General features: G+C 47.1%; 2 protein-coding genes across 6 annotated transcripts in view; both read right to left on the bottom strand.

Moving 5' to 3' along the window:
- Window positions 1-11,630, bottom strand: part of LOC122425557 (urea transporter 2) — a 28,391-nt gene extending 16,761 nt beyond the window's left edge. Inside the window, exons 1-3 of one of the 5 annotated variants that reach the window (XM_043444035.1) lie at window positions 11,509-11,630; window positions 2,295-2,417; window positions 4-86 (exon numbers count right to left, since the gene is read on the bottom strand). In XM_043444035.1, the coding sequence (XP_043299970.1) occupies window positions 4-86; window positions 2,295-2,417; window positions 11,509-11,545 (243 nt within the window). In that variant the 5' untranslated portion in view covers window positions 11,546-11,630. Of the gene's footprint in view, window positions 1-3; window positions 87-2,294; window positions 2,418-3,600; window positions 3,692-4,332; window positions 4,402-10,068; window positions 10,144-11,508 lie in introns of those variants that run through there. The other 4 variants (XM_043444037.1, XM_043444036.1, XM_043444034.1 and 1 more) reach the window with 4 other exon arrangements.
- Window positions 11,631-17,713: 6,083 nt separating this feature from the next.
- The window catches only part of LOC122425559 (urea transporter 2-like), a 32,378-nt gene continuing 25,851 nt past the window's right edge, over window positions 17,714-24,240 (bottom strand). Inside the window, exons 6-9 of the mRNA XM_043444039.1 lie at window positions 21,541-21,688; window positions 20,362-20,496; window positions 18,571-18,620; window positions 17,714-18,091 (exon numbers count right to left, since the gene is read on the bottom strand). Of these exons, the coding sequence (XP_043299974.1) occupies window positions 17,909-18,091; window positions 18,571-18,620; window positions 20,362-20,496; window positions 21,541-21,688 (516 nt within the window). The 3' untranslated portion in view covers window positions 17,714-17,908. The remainder of the gene's footprint in view (window positions 18,092-18,570; window positions 18,621-20,361; window positions 20,497-21,540; window positions 21,689-24,240) is intronic.

Here is a 24,240-nt window from a genome sequence, read left to right as displayed (position 1 = left end):
CACCAGCAATTCGACCGTGGGCTTCCGGTATAGGTGGGGAGAAGGGTCTTTGGGGTGTCTCTCCTGCTGCTCACCTTTACCAAACACTGGAGTCGAAAGAAGAGAGCACCATCAGTTAGGACCTCTACCCTGGCACCTTTGCAGCAAGCTTCCTGCCGGGTTTGAGTTGGAATGCTCAGCACTTCTGGCCCACTGAGGATGCCCTGGGCATGTCTCCTTGTGCAGGAAGGCCCCTCCTCTGCTACTGCAAACACCCATGGGCAAGCTCTTTGGGGAAAAAATGCACATCTTGATGTGGAATTCAGAGGCTCAGCTGACTTTTAGTAAAAAGGCTCTGATTTTACTCAACTCCTGTGTTTTGTAGATGAGGAAACAGAGCTACTCGTGAGCCCCGAACCCAGGGTTCTTTCCCTACATGACACAAAGACTGATATTTATAAGGTGCTATTGCTCATAAAGCATTAAGCTGCCTGAACCATCCAAGGTCTATGTTCAAATTTTACCACAACTCTTGCCAGCTTGATGACCTAAACTGTTTTGGTCTTTTTAGGATTATGTCTCGGAATTTTAGATATTTAAGCAGCAGTGGCTGGTTGGATTAAGACATGTTGTTAACTCAAAACAGATTTTGGCATGTCCTTGTAATTCTAGAAAACTCATTTTAAGTATTTTCATTATTATGAGATAATTTATTTGTAAATTGAGGAATTTCAGAAGTGTTTAGGTATCATGAAAGAAGCCTTTGGAAGTTTTGCTGTTAGTGCTCTGGTGTCCTCTTGTGGTCAAGTGTGAGAATGGCAGTCTGAGCTCTCGATGCCGAGAACCTTGAAACAATTGGCCAGCCAGCCCACATTTATGAGATTTCAGGGCGCTTAGACACTAGAAGTCGGAGAAGGCAATGGCACCCCAATCCAGTACTCTTGCCTGGAAAATCCCATGGATGGAGGAGCCTGGTAGGCTGCAGTCCATGGGGTCGCTAAGAGTCAGACACGACTGAGTGACTTCACTTTCACTTTTCACTTTCATGCATTGGAGAAGGAAATGGCAACCCACTCCAGTGTTCTTGTCTGGAGAAGCCCAGGGACGGAGCAGCCTGGTGGGCTGCCATCTATGGGGTCCCACAGAGTCGGACGCGACTGAAGCGACTTAGCAGCAGCAGCAGACACTAGAAGAGATGCATCAATGGCCCTGTGCCCGTCATTTGAAGGAGCAGAAACTGCAAATAACAGTGTGGTGGTTGGGAAGTTACAGTACATAGGAGAAACAAACAAATTAAGGAAGTTTGAAAGGAAGAGTAGGAAGCAAAGAGGATACTCTAGCCTCCGAGGCCAGTGTGTGTGATATCCTGAGAGATTCTCTGCTTCTGTCTGAAACGCCAGCTCTCCAGCAGCTCCCACTAACCCTTCTCCCAGGCTCCTTAGTGCAGGGCTCTCTGCCAGGCCCTCCCTTACCCCAGCCCTCCGACACCATCCTAAGAAGATGTTTGCAGGGAGAGTGTTGACTTTTGGAAGCAAACTATGCTCTCTTCCTTGGGATGCCCTGGGGGCTCTGTCAAACTTCTGGCCCAAAGGAGTCCTCTCTGGGGGTAACAATTAGGCCTTCATGAGACTTCTCCCACCTTGCATCTGACTGGATACCCCCCATCCCTCCCTTGCCTCCTCCCTGTTTGCCCCAACTTGCTCCCAGCATCCAGGTTTCTGGCTTCCCTGCCTGTTCAGCTTTGGCTGCCATCTGGATCTCTTCTTGGCCACTGGGAGCCCCTCCCCTCACAGCTGTAGGAGAGAACTTTTTATCTCTAGCAGCGTGACCACCATGACCACATCGTGGTTGTGATTTGCAGCATTTTTGGGGTCACTTAAGTGTGATGGTGGCCTGCAGACCAGTTCTCCAACCATGGGCTGAACCCAGGCCACTGCAGTGGAAGCACCAAATCCTAACCACTAGGCTACCAGGCAACTGCCTTATGGAGAGCTGTTCAAGCTTCTTCTGCCACCTAGGCTGCCTCCCAGATGAACTAGAATAGCATTTCTGGGCATGGGATGCGGGTCATTCCAATGTGCCGTCAAGTTTGCAACCCTCCTGGCCAAGACCGACAAAGCCTGTCTCAGCTCCAGTCTCCCCATCCCTGGCTGAGACTCTGAGACCCATGGCTGTAGTCAGAGGTTGGGGAATGATGAGAATGAGCCTCACCCTCACGGATTTCCCCACTGCCTGTGATAGAGGTGCTGCCAGGGTCCCCATTTTAGAGGTGAAAAGGTCAAGGCCCCCTGGGAGCCATGGGGGGAAGCACACACCTTTGCTCCTCCTGTGGATGGATGACCCCTCGATATGGAACACGTTCCTGGGCTTGGGGAGCACGGCCTCCGAGCCCTCATCCGCCTTGGGGCTCGTCGAGGGTGGCTCTGCCTCAGTGTTGCCTGGCCAGGGGCAAAACGAGACAGGTCAGTGTCCCACCCTGGTCCACCCGCCGAGGCAAGCAGAGAGCGCCGGGAAATTCATGCAGAGCTGGAGGAGCAGTGCAGTCTGAGCTGCAGTAGTGATTGCGTCAGTGTCTACAGAAAAAGCCCTCTTTCCCAGTCTTCCTGCTAAAACTTCCACTTCCTTTCCTTATAGAAACCACATCAGAGATACCTATCAGTGTCAAGATACAGATGGGCCAGCCTGCCTTGTTCCCCCAGCAAGGCACTGCTCTAAGCCTCCTTCACTGGTCTTTGGACTGGTGTGGATGGTGGACCGGAGCCCACTACCCATTCCTGTCCTTCGGCCAGTGCCCTGGTCTCTGTCTGCTGCAGAGTATGTGTGTGTTGTGGGGAAGGGTCCTCAGTGCTCCCTGCACATCAGAGCCACCCAAGTGCTTAAAAAATGTCTGAATCCCATCCCAGACCAATTTTAAGTCAGAATTTTAAGGTCAATGGTATTTAAGAGATGACCCTATTGTGCAGTTGGAGCTGAGAACCTCTCATCTAGAGTCTTGCTACTCAAAGTGTGGTCCCCGGACCAGCACCATCAGCCTTCTCTGGGAGCTTGTTAGAAATGCAGAACCTCAGCTTCCACTCAGACTGATGGAATCAGAATCTACAGAAATGCAGAACCTCAGCTTCCACCCAGACTGATGGAATCAGAATCTACAGAAATGCAGAACCTCAGCTTCCACCCAGACTGATGGAATCAGAATCTACAGTCCAACAAGATTCCCCAGGTGCTTTCTGGGCACATTGGCTTGCTCTGTGGGAGGTAAGAGTCCTGAGGCTGTGATCAGCTACCAGAAACCTTCTGCTGTGTCTTATCACCTTAGATTTCCACCTTTGGGGAAAATAGAGTAGCTTATCACCTGGGCAGGGTTTCTCAAAGTGGGGTGTGTGAATCGACAGCATCAGATCACCTAATGGCTGTTATGAAACTTGCCCCACACTGATTAATTTGGGTACTTGGTGGTCCTCAAGGTATGCAGTTTTGACACTTTCTTCTTGTGGTTCCAGTGAACTCTGGAGTTAGATGATCAAATGGCTACCTGGAATAGTAGAGAGCTCTTGCACTGTCTTTACATTTGGATACTTTTGGGGCATTGTTATCTTCGAAAGACGGAAAACTTAGGCTCACGTGGTTTCTGAAGCACTCTACAGTGAGTCACATGGCCCTCAGCCCTCGTTCTTTTCTCTGCATCTTTGCTGCTCAGCATCTGGTTTGTGGACCGGCTTTATGGACATCCAAGGGTGCTTGTTAGAAATGCAGACTCTTAGGTCCCATCTCTGACCCACTGAACTGGAATAAGTATGTTTTTTTAAACAAGATTCCAACTGACTTGTGTGTACATTAAAGTTTGAGAAAACTGGTCTAGATCACATTGTAGAAACGTGTAGAAACATCATGTAGAAACAGCTTCAGCAAAGCTGAGAATATAGCATCAGCAACCAGAATATGGGGAATGTGTATGAGCAAGAAAAGGGGTTTGTCTATACTCTCAGACTGAAAGTTCAAACATGAAACTTCAAACACGCCCCTCCCCTCTAGGCTTGGGATGGGAAAAATCTCCTATTTTACTCAGCATCCTGCCTGTGGGTCACCATGGAGCCTTAACTCCAGAGACTGGAGAAGCGCTGGTACGTCAGACACAAGTGAATAAGGCACCTCTGCAGGTAGTTCTGTGCAGGAGGGTAGGGACCCAGAGGGTATCATTGCATCATCTGACAAAGCAGGGCATTCTTCCATAGCCAGTCCGCAGGGCACATCTGCCAGGCTGGAAGGGCACCTCTGCCTGCCCAATGCTTTGCATCCCTCATAAGCCAAATATCAGCCACCCCAGTCACCCTCGGCATAGAGAAATATACTGACCTTGTTTAGCATCATAGACTCAGAATTGCATGGATCATCAAAGTCACAGTCTACCTTCCAAGTCCAGAGAAATCACATTACTCCCCCCTCCCACCCCTCCCAAATCACGTCGTTATTAATTATGGCACAGCCGGGAGTTGCACTTGGGTCTCCTGGCTCCCAGTTTGCTGATCTATAGAAGAACTGTCTCCCCTTTCCTGCCCTGGCCCTTTGCTTTCAGTCCTTATCAATAGACTGTGCTGCCTGCTCAGAGTCCAGGAAAGTGGGGTAGGGTCCATATTACCATGTATTCCTAGAACTGATGTCCTGGCCACAGAAACAAAAACAGAGAGTATCTTTCTTTTCCTTGAACCCATGTTTTGTTCTTATGTAGGGAGGCTGGGGAGGCAGCCCCAGATGTGGTCTGATACAGTGTTGCTTCTGGTCTCCTGCGGGTAGGACCCGGGTGCAGGCCACAGACTGACCACCCAGGGAGGCTGACAGCTCTTCCAGATGTGCTGGCCAAGAGACGAGGATGGCAGGTGGGAACAAATGCCACAAGGACGATTGGAGAGAAAATAACAAATTTCCCGAGGCTGTGAAAATACTTAAAGCTGAGGTGATAGCAATTTCCCACTACCTTTGGGACAGATTCTCAGGACTTTCATAACAGATAAAGGTAATTTCAAGGATATCATGAACACATCTCTCAAATGCTCTAGAAAGAAATGTCCCATTGGTGTGGTGGGGAAAAAAAGAAAACAATGATAATTCTGGCCAGGAGCCAGCATCACTCATTTCTGCACTGCATTTTGCAAGTCATGAAATTTCATTGACAGTTTCCCCCATCGCAAGCACAGTGGTACTTAGAAGGAGATCAAGAGACCCTATAGGGCTGACCTTGCCAACCCAGTCTAACAGGATGATGACAGGTATTTTGGAGGGTACCTGCTATTTCATTCTCATATTGTTACGAAGATGAGATTAATGCTTGCAAAATGCTGGGGAGAATAACTTTGCAATGCTGACATCAGGGAGCTGGCTCCTCGGGGAGGCCATGCCCCTGGAATAGCTTGTGCTCTGGGCAGTGGGTCCTCATGTCAGGCCAGGCCTGGCAGCTTACACGTACCAGCACCCACTCCTACTTCGTGTTCCCGTCTGTCACCCTCATAGGATCCTTGACAGCCCATTTTTTTCCCTTACAGTGGTTTTTCTTGGCACCCCCAGCACCCAGCATGATCCTGGCATATTGTAGGCACTCAGAAGTATTTGTTGACTATGTTAATGAGTGATAATTACCCAACACATTTTAATTTCTGACTGGTATAATGAACCACCATTGGCTGGGTATGAACCATCATTTCAGGGTATGAGCTATTAAAAAAAATAATATATCTCACTGTAGATGTTAAATACTTTGTAAATACTGAAAGTGAGAACCTTCCACAGGTTCACGATGGTGATGGCTGAGCTGTGTAGGGATTAGGAAACTGATGGGCAAGAGCTGAGTGTTTCCAGCACCGCCTGGAGAGAAGAAGGGGAGTTTATAGACGTGATAAAGTGAAGGGCCGCCTTTGACCAAGCAGTCAGAGGCCCAAAAATCCTTCATGAGTGGATGGAAGAACACAGGTAATGAGAGAGGATGAAACAGGCCACTGAAGACAGAGATCTTTCTCCATGTGATTTGTTTTGGTTAGCAAGAGGTTATACCCCATGGCTGAAAACCGCCAAGCTGCTTGGAAGGTGGGGACTGGGTGTTCTAAAGTTCAAGAACAAAAATTTTTTAACAATAACTCACTTTGCGGGGTTATTTCCAGCTTCCCCCCTAACATCATGGCACACAAAAAATAGTACTGTGTGGCACGAGGCAGCAAACAGATGGCCTGAGCCTGGGGACTTGGGCCACGCCAGGCTCCCTCTACTTCGAGGACCAAGGACTTTGCTCTCTCAGCCCAAATACACGAGTGCTGGGAAGCTTAGTCCTCGAGAATCTGCAGGCAAACCTTAGCAGCTGAGTAACTCCTCGGCGTGCCCACCTGATATAGGGACTGCTGTTACCTCCTTCTCTAACCAGACTTTTAAGTGTCCCAGTGCAGGCAGCATTATACTGGGACTGTCCCGGACCACTTCAGGGGCATGGTCCCTGCCCTCAAGGACTGCCAGCATCTTGTGTCTTAAGAGGCATGAGTCCAGCGATGCTGTCATCTCATTGATTCAGAGAAGGAAAGAACAGTCATGAGCCACAATGATTTGCTCAAAAGCACTTTTTTTTTTCTTTCTGGAGAGTAGTATCCATAGTATCTTGCCTCTACTGATTGATAACATACAGAAAATGCCATCTGTTCAAATATCAGGGGTAAGAGTCATTTTAAAGAAGAGCCCACCTGTCAAATACAATTTTGAAGCTTACTAAAGTTCCTTTGGAGGGGGGGAACACAAACCCAAACCGTATATGACATCTTTCAGAAAAGGAAAAATGATCTAGTCTGTTTTACTAATAATCAACCTTTACTCAAACAAGTCTCTACCTATACACTTTCTACAAGCTGTCTTTCTCAGGCTTTGAACAGGTTTTCCTGCCTCCTGGAGGTGGGTCAATGCTGCCCATCTGTCACTAGCAATGCCCGACACATAGAGGATCTGGAACCTACTGTCAAGACCCTTTTGTCATCTCTCCCCAGATCCATAGGTCTCTTATTTCTCCAGCTTACTGTGGCAGAGGCTCCCACAACATAATGAGGCAATTTCCTAGCTACTATACCAGAAGGATATTTTTTGAAGTGACAACTGTATATAACTTGATTCTTCCCTACATCCAGTCCTACAGGATAACACTTTGGCCGTGATTTGGGCTCACATTTCCCATGCAGAAGTTGAGCTTTGCACTGTGATGTGTAATTTTCAAGGCTACCGTGTGTGTATGTGTGATGCAGACATCTGTGGGTGGTAAATGAGGTGTTATCTTTTTCTGTGAAGTAGTGTTTAGTTGACATTTTCAAAGATCATTCCATTAACTATCAGAGGCATTGAACATTAACTGGAAAAGGCTTTTGAGCATATCCAGTCCAGCACTCTGATCCAGTCCTTCCTCTAGTAGCCACATCCTCAGAGAGGCAGAAAGGAAGGCTTGGAGGAACAGGGGAACTTTGGAGTCTCTGTCTCACTCCATGAAGACATTAACTAGCATAAATGAGTTGGTGCTTGATTTAACCTCATTTAACCTTATAACAACCTCATGAATGAAGTTGAGGAGAGTGCGAAGGTCAGAGCGCCCCATTGGTAACTGGGATAACATCTGCCTGACCGTCCTCTGAGTGAGTTTTCACTCTCCTTCCCCTCTTCACACCCAGCTCACACCTCAGAATTGTGTGTCTGTGTTGTTAATTTCCCTCCTTTCAATCCATTCTGTGCTTCAGTTATTAGGCATATCATTAGTGACTCTCTCACTCAACAATCTCCATGGCTCCCTATTGCCAAGGGTATAATAATGCCTAAACTGCTCGGCCAAGCTTTCCAACTGTTCTACAATATGGCTGATTTTCATCGTCCCACTCATCCTTTGCTGCCCAACACACACCCTGCCTTGGCATTGTGGTCTTGCCTCTGGCCCTCTGCCTCTTCTCGCCTAGTTTATATTCAGCCTTCATCATCTGGTTTATGTTCTGCTTCCTCCATGAAGCCATCCTTGATTTATATGGCCACATGGATCATTCTGTTTTTTGCAGAAGGTACTGCAGATCCATCTTTTGAAGTTAGGGCCACAGGGGAGTTTTATACTGATAGTTACAATGTACATGAAAATTTTCCAATCCAATGAAACTACTTGGAGCTGTCTTTAATAACCAAGTGAATTTGGGTGTGTGTGTTTATTAGTCTCTTAGTTGTGTCTGACTCTGTGACCCCATGGACTGTGGCCCACCAGGCTCCTCTGTCCATGGGATTCTCCAGGCAAGAACACTGGAGTGGGTTGCCATTTCCTTCTCCAGAATTTGGATCTAGGTATTAGCAAACAAAACAAAACTGAGGCGCAGAGAAAAGCAGCTTTCCTGAGGCCAAATAGCTGATTAGTTACAGAGCTATGTTTTAACCTCCTGGCTTTACTCCTGCAAGATGTTTTACAGACTGTTGGAGCCTTCGCAAATGATATCAATGGACCTGTGATCTTTTTATTTTAAAAAATTACGAAGTATTTCATATCCTAAAAGGAGTAACAAATGTTACCAAGAACAAACAGAAAGAATCCACCTGTGTGCCATTACATTTGTGTCATCCAATGACAGGCCAAGGAAATTCTGGGCTGTTGTGTACCTGCGTCTTCTTTTATGGCAATGTTTCCCCCTACCCGTCTCCCCTTCCCCGCCACCTCTTCCCTGCATTGTCTGTGGCAAACACAGCTAACTGATCATAGACCTCTTTCCCAGTGAGTTTCAACACAGCCTCAGAATCCTTCTTAACACAAATCTCCAGACAACCAATACCAGTTAGATACAGTTGGCACTTGAGAGTAAACTTATTTTTCCCCTCCCCTCTTAAAGAAGAGTGTGGATGCTGAACAAGTCTGAGAGAAAGGGTACATGAAAGCGGGCAGCGGACTGGTCATGGGCTCTCCAAGACTCACAGGATTGCCTAATCTCAGCAAGCTCACTGAGGTTCCTATCCTTCAGTGCTAGTTTTGAGGAGATCACATACCATACCAGATTGTTCATCCTCTGATCAGATAATATCAGTGTCCTGGGACATTGTTCCTTATGGCATGGCTACCTATCTTCCAGAAACATCACTCTGTAGCTACACAGAACATGTCTAAAGTAATCTCAGATGGCCATGAAAGAGAGGGCCACTGAGGAGATGGGCTGTATGAAGATGTTTGTGGATACTGAGATGCTCTAGTTCTATTGGCATGTCTGTGGAAGGAGTATAGGACCTGAGGTGAGAGGCCAAGGTGCCTCTGGACCAGGTACCTCCACCCTGGAAGCAGCAGATAAGGACTCCTGGGAACAAGGTTTTCAAATCGACCTCATTAGCATCTCACAGTCAGTTCAATGCGGGGCTGCCCTGGGAATCACACCGATGTCAGTGTTGTGTGTTGCAGAGTTGTAGAAAGGATGATAAATAGTATGAAGCCTCATCCAGTGGACAGGTAGGTGGTAAGGGGATTTGAGGCTGATGGGTTAACTTAGACCCATCACCAGATGTGTGAGAAGAGCTCAGTGTTGTGAGTTAGGACACCTGGGCTTTTGTCCAGGCTCATTTATCACCTGGACAGTTTCCTGGATAAGCCATGGGGTTCCTCATGGGGTTTGAACTATTAATAGAATTATTTAAGAGCTCTTCCAGCTTGAAGCTTCCAGGATCTGAACTCTCTCTGGAGTTCTTAATAAGGTCCCCCACTCCCAGGACTGTCTTTCTGCAGCTCAGCAGAAGAAGGAACAGAAAGACATTGACCTTTCTTTTTTCAGTTCCTTTGAAAAGTCAGATAGATGGCCCTATTGGCTAGGGGGTCTGTTGTTCAGTCGCTCAGTTGTGCCTGACTCTTTGCAACTCCATGGACTGTAGCCCACCAGAATCCTCTGTCCATGGGATTTCCCAGGCAAGAATACTAGGTTGGATTGCCATTTCCTTCTCTAGGGGATCCTCCCAACCCGGGGATCGAACCAGAGTCTCCTGCATTGGGAGGTGGATTCTTTACCTCTGAGCCACCTGGGAAGCCCAGCTAGGGGGTCTATCTGATTCATTTCTCTCCCCCAGACCTCTTACCTGAGTTCCTTTGGATTTCCTGCACAGGTCTGGAGGAATCCAGACCACTGGGATTTGGGAAGAAACTTCTTTCCAACTGGGTGGTGTCTCTGGTCCTCAACTCAGGCGCTGGACTTCTCCCTAAAACTGAACCTCTTCAGTTCCCACAGCCCACCAGCTCATCCTCTGGCTGACTTTCTATAAATTCCCCTCGCGTTTCCTAACCTTATGCCTGGTGCCTGGCTTCCACTTGAGGAAGGGCACCATATGGAAGAAGAGGGAGAGAAAAGGATCACTCTTCCTGCAGCGTGCTCACTCTCTGACTTTCCTAAACTCCCTGGGGAAGACTGGCCTTGGCCACCATGGTGCCCCCATTAGGCAGGTTTCCTTTAAAGGGGCAGAGCCTGGACTGCCTGGAGGTAGTTTGTCTGTCCTTCCTCAGGCATCGCCTTCAGTCACCCCTTTCCTTAGAATTCTTGCTCCAGTATATGCCTTTAAGGCAATTACCTAAGTGTCGTCTCCTCAGGGGCCAATTTGCCTTCCCACCTCAACGAACTCCCTTAATCTCCCACACAGGCAGGGCACAGGCTGAGGAATGTTATTACCATCTGTGTCTTGATGGATATTTCTGCACAGCCTAATTAATACTAGATGACTTCTTTCTGGTTTTGTGGAAATTTCTAGACCTTTCCTCCTTCTGACTCTGCTGACCGGGTCCTGGTGGGCCCTCTCAGAGCAAAGAGGGCATGACCTAACCCCCGTCTCCAGAAAGAACTCTGAGCTCTATATATGAGGGAAGCCGCCCTCCCGGGTCCCAGACAGCCGTGGTGGTAGTGGGGGGGTCTGGTGGGCTGGAGTCTGGGGAGGAGGCCCAATCCAAACATATTCTGTTTGGCTTTGTGAGTCTGAAGGGTCAAGCATCAACTGCGTATCACCCCCACCCCCTCAAGTGACAGGGTGTGAGGTGGCTGCCCAAGTTCAGAAACAGAACTAACACTGAGGATATTAGCTACACCTGAGTAGACAAACTCCCCGCTGACGTCAAAGGCCCCCTTTCCACCAGGCCAGGTGTTCTGGAACTGCCGGAGAGGGGTCCTGATCACAGGGTGAAGGGGCCCTTCTGAGGAAGGAAAGCAAACAGACGAGTGGGCGGGGGGAGTCCCGCATTCCAGGGAGGGTGGGGAACTGACTGGAGCTCAGCTCCCGCACAGGGGCCTTCCTTTTGGTGTTGAAGTTCAGGGCCTGTGGCCACCTGCTGATGACACGCTCCTTGTCCCCCAGCCTGCTGGTCTCTCAGCTCAGGAGGCTCACCTATGCCCTCTCTCGCTCTGGCCTCTCCTGAAGACTCCTGAACTTCTGGTGGTGCATTCTTCACTTCAGCCCCCTATGCATCCGAAAGTAACAGGGAGATGCTACCCAGGAACAACATGTGACCAATTAGAAAAGATAGGAAATGATTACCCAGGAGGGAGGCGCCATCCAGGAAATTCACCCACATCTCAGGAGCCAAATGGAGCGGTGTCCTCAGATGAGTGGTGTCTGTCACACACACTAGGTTAGGGAGGGGCAATAGAGTGCTCCTGGAAAGCAGAAGACTGAGGTGGACGCTTGCCGCCAAAGGGTCTTACCAAAGGCCACAGCTCAGATACTGGGGGATTCCCCAAGATAATTTATGGGTACAGGTACTTTTCTCCTGGTCGGCTTGGTCCATCAGAATTTACTTCAGAACTATCTTCTTCATAATGCTCATGGCTTCAACTCTGCATTTCCAACTTTGTAGGGGCAGGAGCCTGCACTGACCTCTAGGAGCCATCCTTGGGGAGGTCAGACTCCTCCTGGGAAAAGGCTACAGTTCCTGTGGAATAAATGAAAGCTAAGCTAGAAGCTCCCTGGAGAGTTACTTCCTTTATTCAATCAGTCTCAGCCTGTGGAGGAGAGGCTGGCGGCTCCTAGTCACCAGTTCACAGAGAATAAGAGGACTTTTCTAGCAATGTCCCCTGCCTCCCTCCTTGGGGCCTTGGAATTCTAATTCCACTAGGAACAGAAGTGTTCCCTATGGATTCTTCTATTTTCTTTGAATCATAAGAGGCAAGAGAAGCCAAGTAAGTTGAAAAATCTCGTATTAAAAAGTGAATGCCTTTTAAAGTTGCCAGATGAGACTGTAGTTTATTGAGTGGAAATCAATAAACCACGCTGAAACTGCCAACTCTTAGCTGGTTTTAGATTATATTAATGGCTGTCCCCAGACCCTTACAACTTTTATGACCCAAGGAGACAAAGCTCAAGACTTGTACAGGAAGTACAAACAAACCGGAACACATAGATTCGATGTAGCCACAGATGTAAGAAGATTGAGTTTCCTGATGGGCAGATCTTATAGGGTTGACCGGAAGAGGAATCCCTGGAGAGAGGAACGTGATGAAGATGAGAAAGTCAAGGAAGAGGCACAGTTGAATGATGCTGATTCCTCAGGTTGCATCCACACAAGTAGCCATGTTGAGTATTTTGATAGACTGAGCAAATGGCTAACCAGTCAAGCTCTAGGAAAACCTATAAATGCAGCAATGGTATATTTTTGATATATTTGTCTCCATGTTCATACTTTTTACCACCTTAATGATACCTCCTCCTCATTTCTCTGTAGGAACTCAGGGCCATAGTGTCACTGAAACTTGGAGCTGGAAGAGAGGCTGCCACGGTCATCTGGTCTACCCCTACTAAAAGCAAGCATCTCTAATAGGTCTCTTGCCCTTCTCCTGAACTCAGAGTTTCACAGGACAACCATTTCTCAGGCAACTTCCATTGTAAAAAATCATCCCTTTCCATTGGTTCAATGTCTGTTTGCTTATCACTCCCATCTAGTGGTCCTTATTCTATGCTCTGAAGTACTGTTGAGTAAAATGACAACTTCTTCCACAGTCATGGCCCCAGGCATTTCTTCTCTTCTCTAAGCCAAATACAACAGTTTGTTATCACCGCTGATGGAACAAAGGGCCTCCATATCTCATTCCTCCAGCTTGGCCCCATCTCAGCATGCCCTCCTTTGCCAAAGACACTCTCAAAATGTGCTACCTATTTTTTTCTTTGTATTCTCCTCTCCTTTTTCATCCAACCAATTCTCAGAAATGACGCCTTCAACCTAAGATGCAAGTGATTGATCATGCTTACTATGTTACCTTCCCAGCACTGTTTACATTTTAACAGGTTCAAAGACTTGAACTGAAGGGACAGCTGGGAGTGTTTGGGCAGGCAGGTAATGACAAGATAGAGAACAAGAGGAGAAGAAGCATAGAAATTTTCCTGAAACTCTTAACACCATGCTTAATACTTTTCCTAAACAGAAGATTAACCCAACAAGATATTTCATTCACCACTCAAAATCATGAAACTGCTGCTGTGACCTAATGTGGCTCAGGCAGTCTGTGGTGACATCCTCTCAGGTAAGATTACTCACATGGCCAGGCAAATCCCCATAAAGTGAATTCCTTGAAGGCAGGAAATGGTCTGATTCTTTCCTGGTTTGTTGTCAAGGGGGCCTGAGTGACATATTAAAATAGTTCCTCATACAATGTCTTCTGGATGAATGAGTGAATGAGGTCAGAAATATAGTTAAAAGAAAGTGATAAAGTTAAAAGGAAATGATAAAGTTTAAAATAAAAGGAAAAGGAAATACCAGAAAGAAAGTGGATTCAGCAATGTCAATGTCAACTGAATCAGAATTTGGTTAAAGGCACTAATGAGTATAAAAATGGGCAGTCTATAGTAGTAAAAGATAAAATTTAAGAAGAATCAATGTTAATCACAGTCCATAGGTACCAAACAATGTAGCTGCTAAATATATGAGACAAATATTTCAGAAATACAAAAAAAGTTTAATAAAACTATACAATTATAGTTGAATTTTAATAAATCCTTTTCAGAATTAAGATTTATAAACTAAAAATAAATAAGTGCATAGAAGAGTTGAATGATGCAGTTAATAAATCAATTTAATATACATTTCCTTCAGATAAAAAATCTGCATTTTGTATGTTCAAAATCAAACATATACTTGGCTACAAAGAAAAATGCGTAACATTTAAAAATAAAGATTGTACCAGCCATTTGCTCACAATCCTATAACAGTAGATATGGAAAGCTGAAAAACATCAAAAAGTTTAAAGTGCTGGAAATCAAGAAACACGTTCTTCAAAAATTCTTGCCTCAAAGAGAAATAAAAAGTAAAATAACAAACTTTTAAAACTGATGAAAGCAGAACACTTTATTCCAAAACCTACAGTACACAGCTAAAGCTGTAACTGAGGGAAATTAATAGACTTAAATGCCTTTGTTGTTAAAGAGCAAAGATCTAAAATAAGGAAATTTTATATGAATTTTAAAAACATTCGGAGAAGAGAACATTTAAATAAGCCACAAGAAAACAGGAAAAAGAAAAAAAACAAATCGAAATGAGTAGCAAAAGACAAATAAATTCTAAACTGCTTCTTTGAAAAAAATCAATAAAATGAATGAACCCCTCACAAGCCTAAAGGAAAGAGAAAATTACAGAAGATTAGAAATGAAAAAGGAGACAAAGCTGCAGATAACTGGAGAGATACAAATTACCACGAGAACATTATGAGTAATATTCTGGCAATAAAATTTTAAAACTAAAGAAAATGGATTATTTCCTAGCAAGCTCCCTGTTTGAAGTAGAGATTTTGATTATGTCAGTTATCATAGAAGAGACTAGAGAGATAATTAAAACCAACCATTTAAAAATGCAGCAGAACAACACTGTTTCACAATGATAGTAGAACTTGTCAGTGTTGTAGGACAGAAGACGAAAATGGGTGGGAGAGATGGCCAGGTCAGAGGGAGGAGACAGTGGAGAGAGGGAGAAAAGGGTTTGTTAGGGAAAAAAGAGTTTAAGACAGCACTTCTGCTAAAGCCTCGCCCTCCCCAACTCTGCATACACATTCCTACTTTCTTGAATTTCAGAGAGTAGTAGTTTGTTTCTGTTCAACCATAAATATGTATGTTCAACTATCATTTGTACACCCAAGAGCTGCTGCTGGTAGTTTGAGATGATAGTAGGAAAACAGCTATGACATGTTCCCAGAAGCCCTTCTTCCCTCCTGGAGGCCTGGTCCCGAGTGCCCCATGCTGGTGGGGAGAATCTGCAAGGTTAGTGCTCTGACATGTTCATTCAGGGGCAGGAGAGGGGGAAGCTCTGGTGAAGGTGGGACAAGATAACACCAGGGAGCTAGCTCTCAGGTCCTGGGGGCTATTTGGACTACTTCAGAGCACATCTGGGCATCTGTCCATGGCCTGTGGACAGAGTGACTTGCACTGGGCAGAGTTTTCTTAGCGGGTTTTTCACTTCTGCCCACCCTCATCCATGCCTGAGAGAGAGATGCCACTTCTGCCCACCAGCCTGGCTTAATGACTGATATTTGTTCTGTCTCGAGGAGGAGATTGTTTGGCCACATTTGGAAAATATCGTCAACTTTCAGCATCTTAGCCTCAAAGGATTAAAAAAAATATATTTTATCGATCCTGTACAACTTCTCTTGGCAAGGTAATTCACTGATTAATAATACACTTTGTCCGGTTTTTTCTTACATCCTACTAGCAGATAATGTGTAAAAACACGTGTAAAAACATTTACTTGTACATAAGTACCTGGTCATCTTGATCGCAGTGCATTATAGAGTTTCTGGGGCCTTGTGGCTTTTCCAGATTTGATGGACAAACTTTTTCCTTTTTCAGAATAACTTAGCTTTTATCCATTTTTCTCCTAACGAGTTTGGCAGCTTGCAACACAGTTAACTTTTAATTCTTGTGGGGGAATTAAAGCAGGAAGTTGGGAGGGAAAAACAACCCCGATAACTGTGACCCACGTGTTACCTTGTAAATGACAAACCAAGAAGTGATGCAGGAAGAGAAGGAAGGGGAGAGAGACTCTTGTCCAACTGAGCTGAAAGCATTTTTCATATCCAGATAGTTTTCCTCTCCTGAGAATCCAATAAAAAGCGTGGCTAAAGGGCTGTTTCCATCAGATCCAGTGCTTTGGGTGGAGATTCTCAGGGTTTAATGGAGACAGCAGGGGATTTCCTACGACAATTTGCCCATAATGAACGAATAGGGTTTCGGGTTCTACCTCCTGCTAGGATACTTGCGGGGAGGGGTCTCCTTTCAGAGGGTGACGGAGTCCCCTCTGGAAGCCTGTCAGGAAACAAAAAGTCCTCTTCCTCCAAATGGAGGTCACGGGTCACAGTATGGTGGCACAACCTGGCCTGCGTGCTCCCTCCAGCCCTGAGATTCCAGCGCCTCCCTGCTCCTCCTGCCTAGAAACCCTGCACTGGAGGGGTCCAGTTTTCTTCTTCCTCCTGTGGTGGTGAACCTACTGGCCGAGGCAAAACAGCCAGACCGGGTGAGCCAGAGGGGTGGTTCCTAGACCCGTGTGTGGACCGAGGGGCGGGTGTAAAACTGCGCCCCCTAGTGCTCAGCACTGGGCTTGTCAGTCTCTGCAAGAGCCTCAGGGCAGATCGTGCTTCCGGCCACCCTGATCTCCCTTTCTCGAGTGCCCTCGATTTCCTAAGGCTCTTCACACTATCACCCAGCATGTAAATGCCTTGTGGCTTTGTCTGGTTAAAGAACCTGGTGGTGTCCTTTGAGTCTGCCCACTTCCCACCAGTTCCTAAGTCACATGTGGATCTCCAGACCCTGAGCGTTGTATTGATCGTCTATAGCAGGGCCCAGCCAAGTACAGCTTGTGGACCAAATCTAGCTGCTCGTTTAATAAAGTCCGGTTGGAACACAGCCACCCTCTTTCATTCACATGTTGTCTAAGGCTACTGTGCTCTATGATGACAGGGTTGAGTATTTGTAAAAGAGATTGTGTTGCCTCCAGAACTGAAATTTGACACGTTCCAGGACAAAGTTGACAATCCCTGGTCTGTATCTAAATAAAGATTGAATGTAAGTCAATACCTATAATTGGGAAGACAAATTATAAAATTCATTAATAATTGTTTGTTCTTCTACTTAAGATTAACCATTTAAGTATCATAAATCTCATAAAGCTTCCAACACCCACAGGCAAACTGGGAAATGAAATAGATCTCCCCAGCCTCTCACATACTGAGCTCAGGTGATTTCCTCAACTGAATTCCCTGCTCAAAGTCGCTGGCTTGACCCGCAGTGAGAAATGCCAATCTTTCATCATGAGTCGTGTAGGAGCCTAACTTACTGATTACTTCCTGCTACAGACTATCCTCTTGCCCTTTACTCTGACCCCTAAATGTCTGAGTCCCTATTTAGACACTTTCAGTGCCCTAACTGTCCCCATTTTGACTTTCAAACTGTGTTTCTCTATCTGAGATTTCTCTCTTTTATGTAAAGCTGTATGTGCCCACCAGTCATTAGCTCTGTGCACTCTGGCATCTGCATTCCCTGAATTTTCACCCACCCAGGAACCACTCAGCACGTTTGATTTCTTAGCTTCTGTTGTTTAGTTAAACCTGCTAAGAAGATCATCTCTGAATCACCTTTACAAAAGACTAAATACAAAAAAAAAAAAAAAGACTAAATACAAAGAATGGTTTTGTTTTAAGTCACTGACATTGAAAATACATGCCTTCCTACTAACACCAGGAACTCATCACCAGTGTCTTTGAACAGTGCACAGTGGAGAGTTAAGGTGATTTTGGCAGAGAGAGAAAATCAGTGTCAGGGAGAGGGAGGGATAGGCGTGTTTTGTTCCACGCAGGTGCAAGGAAAGGCGAAAAAAGGGAGTGCTGCAGCTGATTGACCCAGAGCTGAGATTACAGGGAGCAGACCCCGGTCCAGGCAAAGAGCATTTCTGCCTATAACTTGGCTATTCACCACTGGAGGACTTCTCTTCTTCCTGGCTTTTCACTGTCAGGTAGTAGATGCGGTTGGCCTCTGGGTAGGTGACTCTGCTGAGTGGGAGCTTGTAGATGGTGGGGCTGTTGGTCGTCAGGAGCAGAAAGGTGAGTGTGGAGAGGCAGAAGGGCCAGGTGCCTGGTGGCACACCAACCTGAAAGCAAAAACACCGGGATCTGAAAATGTTCCTGGGACCTTGGAGGAGAAGGATGCGGTAAGGGCTGAGAATGGCGACCCTCCCCTAGTGACAGCCTTGGTTTCTGGATTGATCATGTCAGAATGGTTGGTTTGAATTTGAGGTGTTGGTCCCTTTGGGGACAATCAGAATCTTCTAATGATGGAGCTGAAACCCCCTAGAGACATTCTCTCAGTGCCGGCTAAACATGAGTACCTCCATTTGTCCACCCATGTTCTCCACTGCTGTTTACAAAACCCTCTCTTTCACACACACATCCACACGAACACACCCCTCAAAGGCAAATAAAATATGCTGTGGCCAGTCCTTCTCTGGACAAACCCTGAATAAACCTTGACCAAGCTAGCGACTGGAACCCACTCACAAGACTCCAAATGTCCTGAAGGCCTGGTTGGGTTGGGGCACTTTAGGGTAGTGTCAGGAGACCCCAGACTTACCACTGACATTATGTTGGTGAGGGCTGCTCCCATGTATGCACAGAACAGGGCTGTGGAGACACAAGGACCATCAGGAGTCAGCTTCCCAGGGCCGCCCCCAGCCTTCCCTAAGAGAGGGCTCCACTCCGGCCCCAGGGCCACTGTGTTGGCCCGACACCCTGACATCTGGCGTGTTTGCTTGTGACCCATCTCTCACTGGGCTGTGTGCTCTCTGAGGGTAGAGATGAAAGCTTGCATATCCCTTTATCACCTCTCCACTTCCATGGTAGCTCTGTGTGGAGTCAGGGGTCAACAAGCATCTTTTACTACTCCACAATGACCTTGGTGATGCTCTAGCACAGACTGGATGGCTGGGTGATTGTCCGTCTGGAGGGATGAGTTGTCAGACTATATGAGCTCTGAATAAAGTCCCTCTTGTCCAAGATTCTGAGCTGCTGTGATGCTCCTGGACCCTCTCCAAGTCCCCTCACAGCTGGACCATGTTGGGTCCCTGAGCCAGGCCCCTGGGTTCACCCATACATGAGGAACCCCAGGACAGTGAGGGGAACTTATCCACAGCCCTGGTGCCTCTGAACAAGCTCCTTCTGCCTATGTTTGCTCTGTTTTCCTGTCCAGAACACCTTTCCCCTGTCTTTGCTTATCCAAATCCCACCCTGAAAGGGTTGAGATAAACCCCAGCCTCCTCCCAAAGCCTTCCCATGTGGTTCCAGCCACAGGAATCTGCCATCTCTCTGAGGATCATAGACAGTTACAGCCTCAACCTCAAAACACCTGGCAGTTTTGACTCGGTGAATATTTGCTGGGCCCACTGTTCTCCAAGTCCAGCCTCCAGCTGGATGCTGAGGAGGGTATAAGAGACACAGCGGGCATTTAGAGTTCCCACACTTAACTGGGGGAAAACAAACAAGAGAGCCCTTCTGGATGATATTCTGCCCTTCACTTGCCTCTAGTTTTGTGTATTAATGTCTTGTTGGTTCCAGAGGACATAAGCAACTCCAGGACAGGGAGGCTGATGGGACTGGAGTTTGAATCTCACTTCTGCCATCAGTAGTTGTGTTTGGACAAGTTTGTCAACTCCTCTGAGTCTCACTTCCTCACCTGTAAAATGGGGCTAAAATCTATGCCTGGCAGTGATCTTGGCAGGATGAAACGAGTACTGTTTATCCAGCACAGAGCATGGTGCTGGGGTGCAGTTTAATGACTGTGGTCCGTTTCTCTTCACACAGCGCGTTCTTTGTTCACTTGATGGAAATCAGGCTCCTTTAGTGCTATGTTACTATCTTCTGGGACCTCAGTCCTCCCAGGTACGTCATCTCACTGGCTCTTTCCAATAGTCTTTTTAGATATCACAGATAATTGCCCTGAATATTGGGCAATTACATCTGCTCTGCTAGACCATGGCTTCATGAGGATGTGGTCTGTATCTTCCAGGTCTAGCCGAGGGCCCAGCACTTAGTGGTGCCCTGTCGATAGTGGTTGAGTGAGAACAGTTGTTGAGGTCAGGAATGCTGCCACTAGCACACGAGGAAATGTGTGTGTGATTTCCTCATGAACTTTAGTGGTTCATGAGGAATAGTGATGGTGACTCCATCTGACAGAGGAAGAACCTCAGACCCCCCAGCTCTTAGGGTACCCCCATTAAATCCCTTAGTGATAAGACCCCAGCCACAGTCCTTCCATCGTTACTGCTCAGTACTGATGAGGGTCCACCATGGGTGTCCACACCCAGGGGAGTGGGGAAGGGCAAGGAACAGCAGAGTGACTTGGCTGCCAGCCTTCCCCGGTACCTACCACAGACGAGGGCCAGCAGGTGGGTCTGCCAGGTGAGGGCATAGAACACGCCCCCGATGGCGATGCAGGAGAGGACACAGTTGTAGCTCCAGAGGCCCAGGTAGATGGTCTCGAAGGGCGTGGCCACCGTCAGGGCTGTCAGACAAGGTATTGCATTTCTGGCTGACTCGAGGTCACAGCGTGAAGGCCACCCCATGGCTGGTGCCAGTTCTCAGGTGCTATTCCTCCCATCGCTGACCCCCGCTCCCCACCAATACCTGCTCATCAGAGGAGCCTCTACAAAGGGCGTCTGGTCTTAGGAAAGTGACAGTGGGGGGAGAGAGCAGTGGTTTCCACTGATTTTCAAAGTGTTCACTCAGAGGTATGACCACTTCTAGGGTGAGGGGCTGCCAAGGAGGTGGGCTGCAGGCCCACCCCACTCCTTTGGCCAGAGCAGCTGCATTTTTAGCAAGAAAGATTTCAACAGAAAAGTTGTGCTTCAACTGGTTGAGAAAAATTATGTCTAGACACATATAGATATATGCAGACAGAGAAATGAGATGGCAGAAGGGGTTGGATGTGAACAGCAGGTGAATCAGGGTGAAGAATTTGTGGGTGTCTCTCGGACTATTTTTAATTTGGTAAGTTTTCACAAGTTGGAAATTATTTCCAAATAACATTCTTTTTTTTTAAAGTCATGCTTCCAAGAAATTTTTGAAAAATATTGGGATAAGTCAGCAGGCTCCTATTCCCAAAGCACCCAAGGTCCGTTTCTGACTCTACTCTCTTCACTTAACATATATGAACATGTGTATAGACACACACATAGAAATTGAATCACATTTGTTAAATGGCAATCCAATTCTTGGGAAATTTTTTCCCGTTAGCTTAGTCAGAATTTCAAAGTGCTAGGTTGTTTATACCCCCACTGTGTCGGCTAGTGCTCCCCACCCACACCAGGTTCCCATCTGCCTCCCACCGCTCAGCTCCCAGGGGCTACAGGCCAATAGGTCTCAGCCTTTTTGTATCTCCCCACATGCCCTGCTATCTTTTGGAGACTCAAGAAAGGAAAAAATAAGTCTCAAGCCCTGACAGTGTTTAAAAACTTCAGGGAAGAGAGTAAGCCTAGACTCTTTACTGTGTGCTGGGAGAAATGACCTCAGGAAAATGACCCCTGCCGAGAGGGGGGCCCTGGCCTACCTGCCAGCAGCCCCACAATTGAGCCAATGGCTGCATGCAAGCAAATGAGTGGCGAGCAGATGAACAGGGCCACCAGGAACACGCCGCCTGTCCAGGGGTTGTCGCAGCCGTACACCTGCCCGACCCCGACAGGGATGGCTTGTAGCAGCTGCGAAGTCAACAAAATCCAGGTCAGTGGAGTGTGGGCTGATAATGCAAGGACCAAGCCTCGGGGTGAGGACTGAGCCTTTCCCCAGGGGGTCATGGTGTGGAACGGGAGGATTGCTGTGCCTGACAGCGTGTGGGAGAATGTGGAAGGGAAGGCACGAGCTGGAACAAATCGCTCCTCACTCCACCACCTGGCAGGCATCTGAGCATCCCTCATGCAAAACCAAGCAGGTCCCCAGCAGAGGCTGGAGCCAGGTGTTCTGAGGCACACGTGGCTTTTGCTTTGGGGGTCTAGAGGGTGCCTCCCTGGACTGCCACTGGGAGGTTTCAGGGCACCAGAGGGCTTCCTCTAGACCCTCTGAAATCCTAGAAATATTCCAGGAATTCTGGAAAAATTAAAAAAAATTTTTAATTAAAAAATTTAAATTAAAAAATTTAAATAAAAAATTTTTATAAAATTTTTTAATGGAAGGGTAATTGCTTTACAGAAAGTTGTGTTGGTTTCTGTCTGGGCCATTTTGATGAATGATTTGACCAAAGAGCATCCAGCTCACAGTGGCTGATCCCGGGCTAGAGCCTCTGAGCCTGATTGCTGGTCTCTTGGTTGCTCACATTTGGTGCTAACCCAGGGATGGGGGAGCCCAGGAAGGAAGAGGAGCGCTTCCTCTGCTCTCCAGGAGCACTTGGCCGACAGGTAGCATGAGGAGTATCTGGAGAACAGCATGAAGCACTGGATCCCTGGGCTTGAGAGTCACTGGGAGATGTTGGATCTGGAGATGATTGATTTGGCAGTGATGTCAAGATAGCTTTTTTTAAAATAGCCAAATCACCCACATTTTGGCAAAAAGTTCTTTGAGGGCACAAAGAAAAAGAGGGAGATTGACAGGGCAGAGAGAGCACTGGCCCAGAGTCATGAGCCCCAGCTTTTAGGGGTTTCTGTGGAAGTTTGTGTGTGACCATCTCTGTACCACCAGGAGGCTGCCCAATAGACACTCTTCCAGTTTTAAAATTCTGCCAACTCCTTCCTCCATTATCAGCTCATGTGACCTCTTTGAGCACAGGACTCCTTTAGCTGGGGCCATAATAGGTGCTTAATAAATATGTGTGGATTAGTTCAGTGGTTTCCAAATTTTGTGAACATTGAAATCACCTAAAGATCTTTTTTTAAAAAATATTAATGCCTAGCACCTCCCCAGACATCCTAAGTGGTGTGAGGGGGCATGGCCAGAGCACCAGGTACAACAGAATTTGGGGACCAGTGGATTAGTCATCACCTACTGTAGATGTTGGGAGTTCATTGCATTTCTCCCTTTGATGAAATTTTGTTCTTTTTAACAACTTGATTTAATTCTAGTGTCAGTCTGATTTCTTTAGCAAATTTGAGGAATCCCAGATAGTTTTTAAACTATGTCCACTCTTGCCTCCAAATAGGTGGCCTTTTAAACACCAACCACTGTTTGATCCAGAGCCTATAGACTTGTGCAAGGAATCACAGGGTGGGGTCCTGTCTTATTTACAGGAACCCTGAAAATCCTTTGTTTCAACCCAGGGACCTCAGTTCCATCTGGGAACCCAGGTTTAAAGTCCAACCAGGCAAGAATGAGAGAATTGAGGGGGCAAGCTGCCTTGGAGAGAAGTCTGAGTTCAGAATGAAGCTCTGCTGGGATCCAAACTTCAGCCTGGTGAACCGGGGCCCCGACCCCTCCATGCTGCTCTCTAAGTTACAGCCAACACCCTGGTACAAAGGGCAGTCAGGTGTGCGGTGGAAATTTACTAAGGACCGGCCTTCAATGTCCTCCGGATAATCCTTGTGTAACAACAACAAGCCGGCTGAACAAAACAGAAATCATCCCCCTCATTGTTTTAAAGAGAAAGAGAGAAACGGCACTGATTGGTCAAAACTCGGATCTGGATGGTGTAGAAGGAAAGGAGTCAGTGGTCAGAGAGGTGGTGTGGGGGAGCTCAGAGGGTGAGCTTGGGCCTCGGGGCACCTGGATTTGGCTTCTAGTACTTTTTACTGTTTGAAGATGAACAAGAAGCATCTCTTCTATGTGGCTGTCTCTATGCTGGTCTCTCAGCACGGGATGGCCCAGCCTCGCGTGCAGGGCGGGTCGGGGGCTTGGTGGGCCTTTTCCCCCTACAGTGCCGCATACCCTGTGGCTGTCACTCAGGCCAGCTTCACCCGCGGGCTCAGGGGCAGCCGATTGTGCCCGGAAGCAGTGTATCCAGTCACCAGATGGCTGATCACTGACCATTCAGATCATTTCGTTCCTGCTCCGACCCCAGTAGTTTTCCATTTGAGAAAGCGGACTTTCACTTAAACACAGGGCTCTGTCTTTTCCATTGCCTTGGATTTAGGCCCTAACCCTGCCTCTGATCCCATTCCAGCCCCAGCCCCAGATAAAACTTCTAACAAGACAAAAACTTTAAAAAAAGTCTGGCATTGTTGGCAGCAGCGTCTGCCGTGAGGGAGGGGGAGGCCTTCCTTTCCTGACAGGTTCAGGCTCAGGGTATGGCCCAGCCTGCAGGGCCTGCGTTGTGCATCCCACCTAC

The sequence above is a fragment of the Cervus canadensis genome, chromosome 23 (assembly GCF_019320065.1).
Source record: "Cervus canadensis isolate Bull #8, Minnesota chromosome 23, ASM1932006v1, whole genome shotgun sequence".
NCBI lineage: Eukaryota > Metazoa > Chordata > Mammalia > Artiodactyla > Cervidae > Cervus > Cervus canadensis.
The sequence above is the reverse complement of the archived record's forward strand: the minus strand, read 5'-3'. Positions and strand labels throughout refer to the sequence as shown.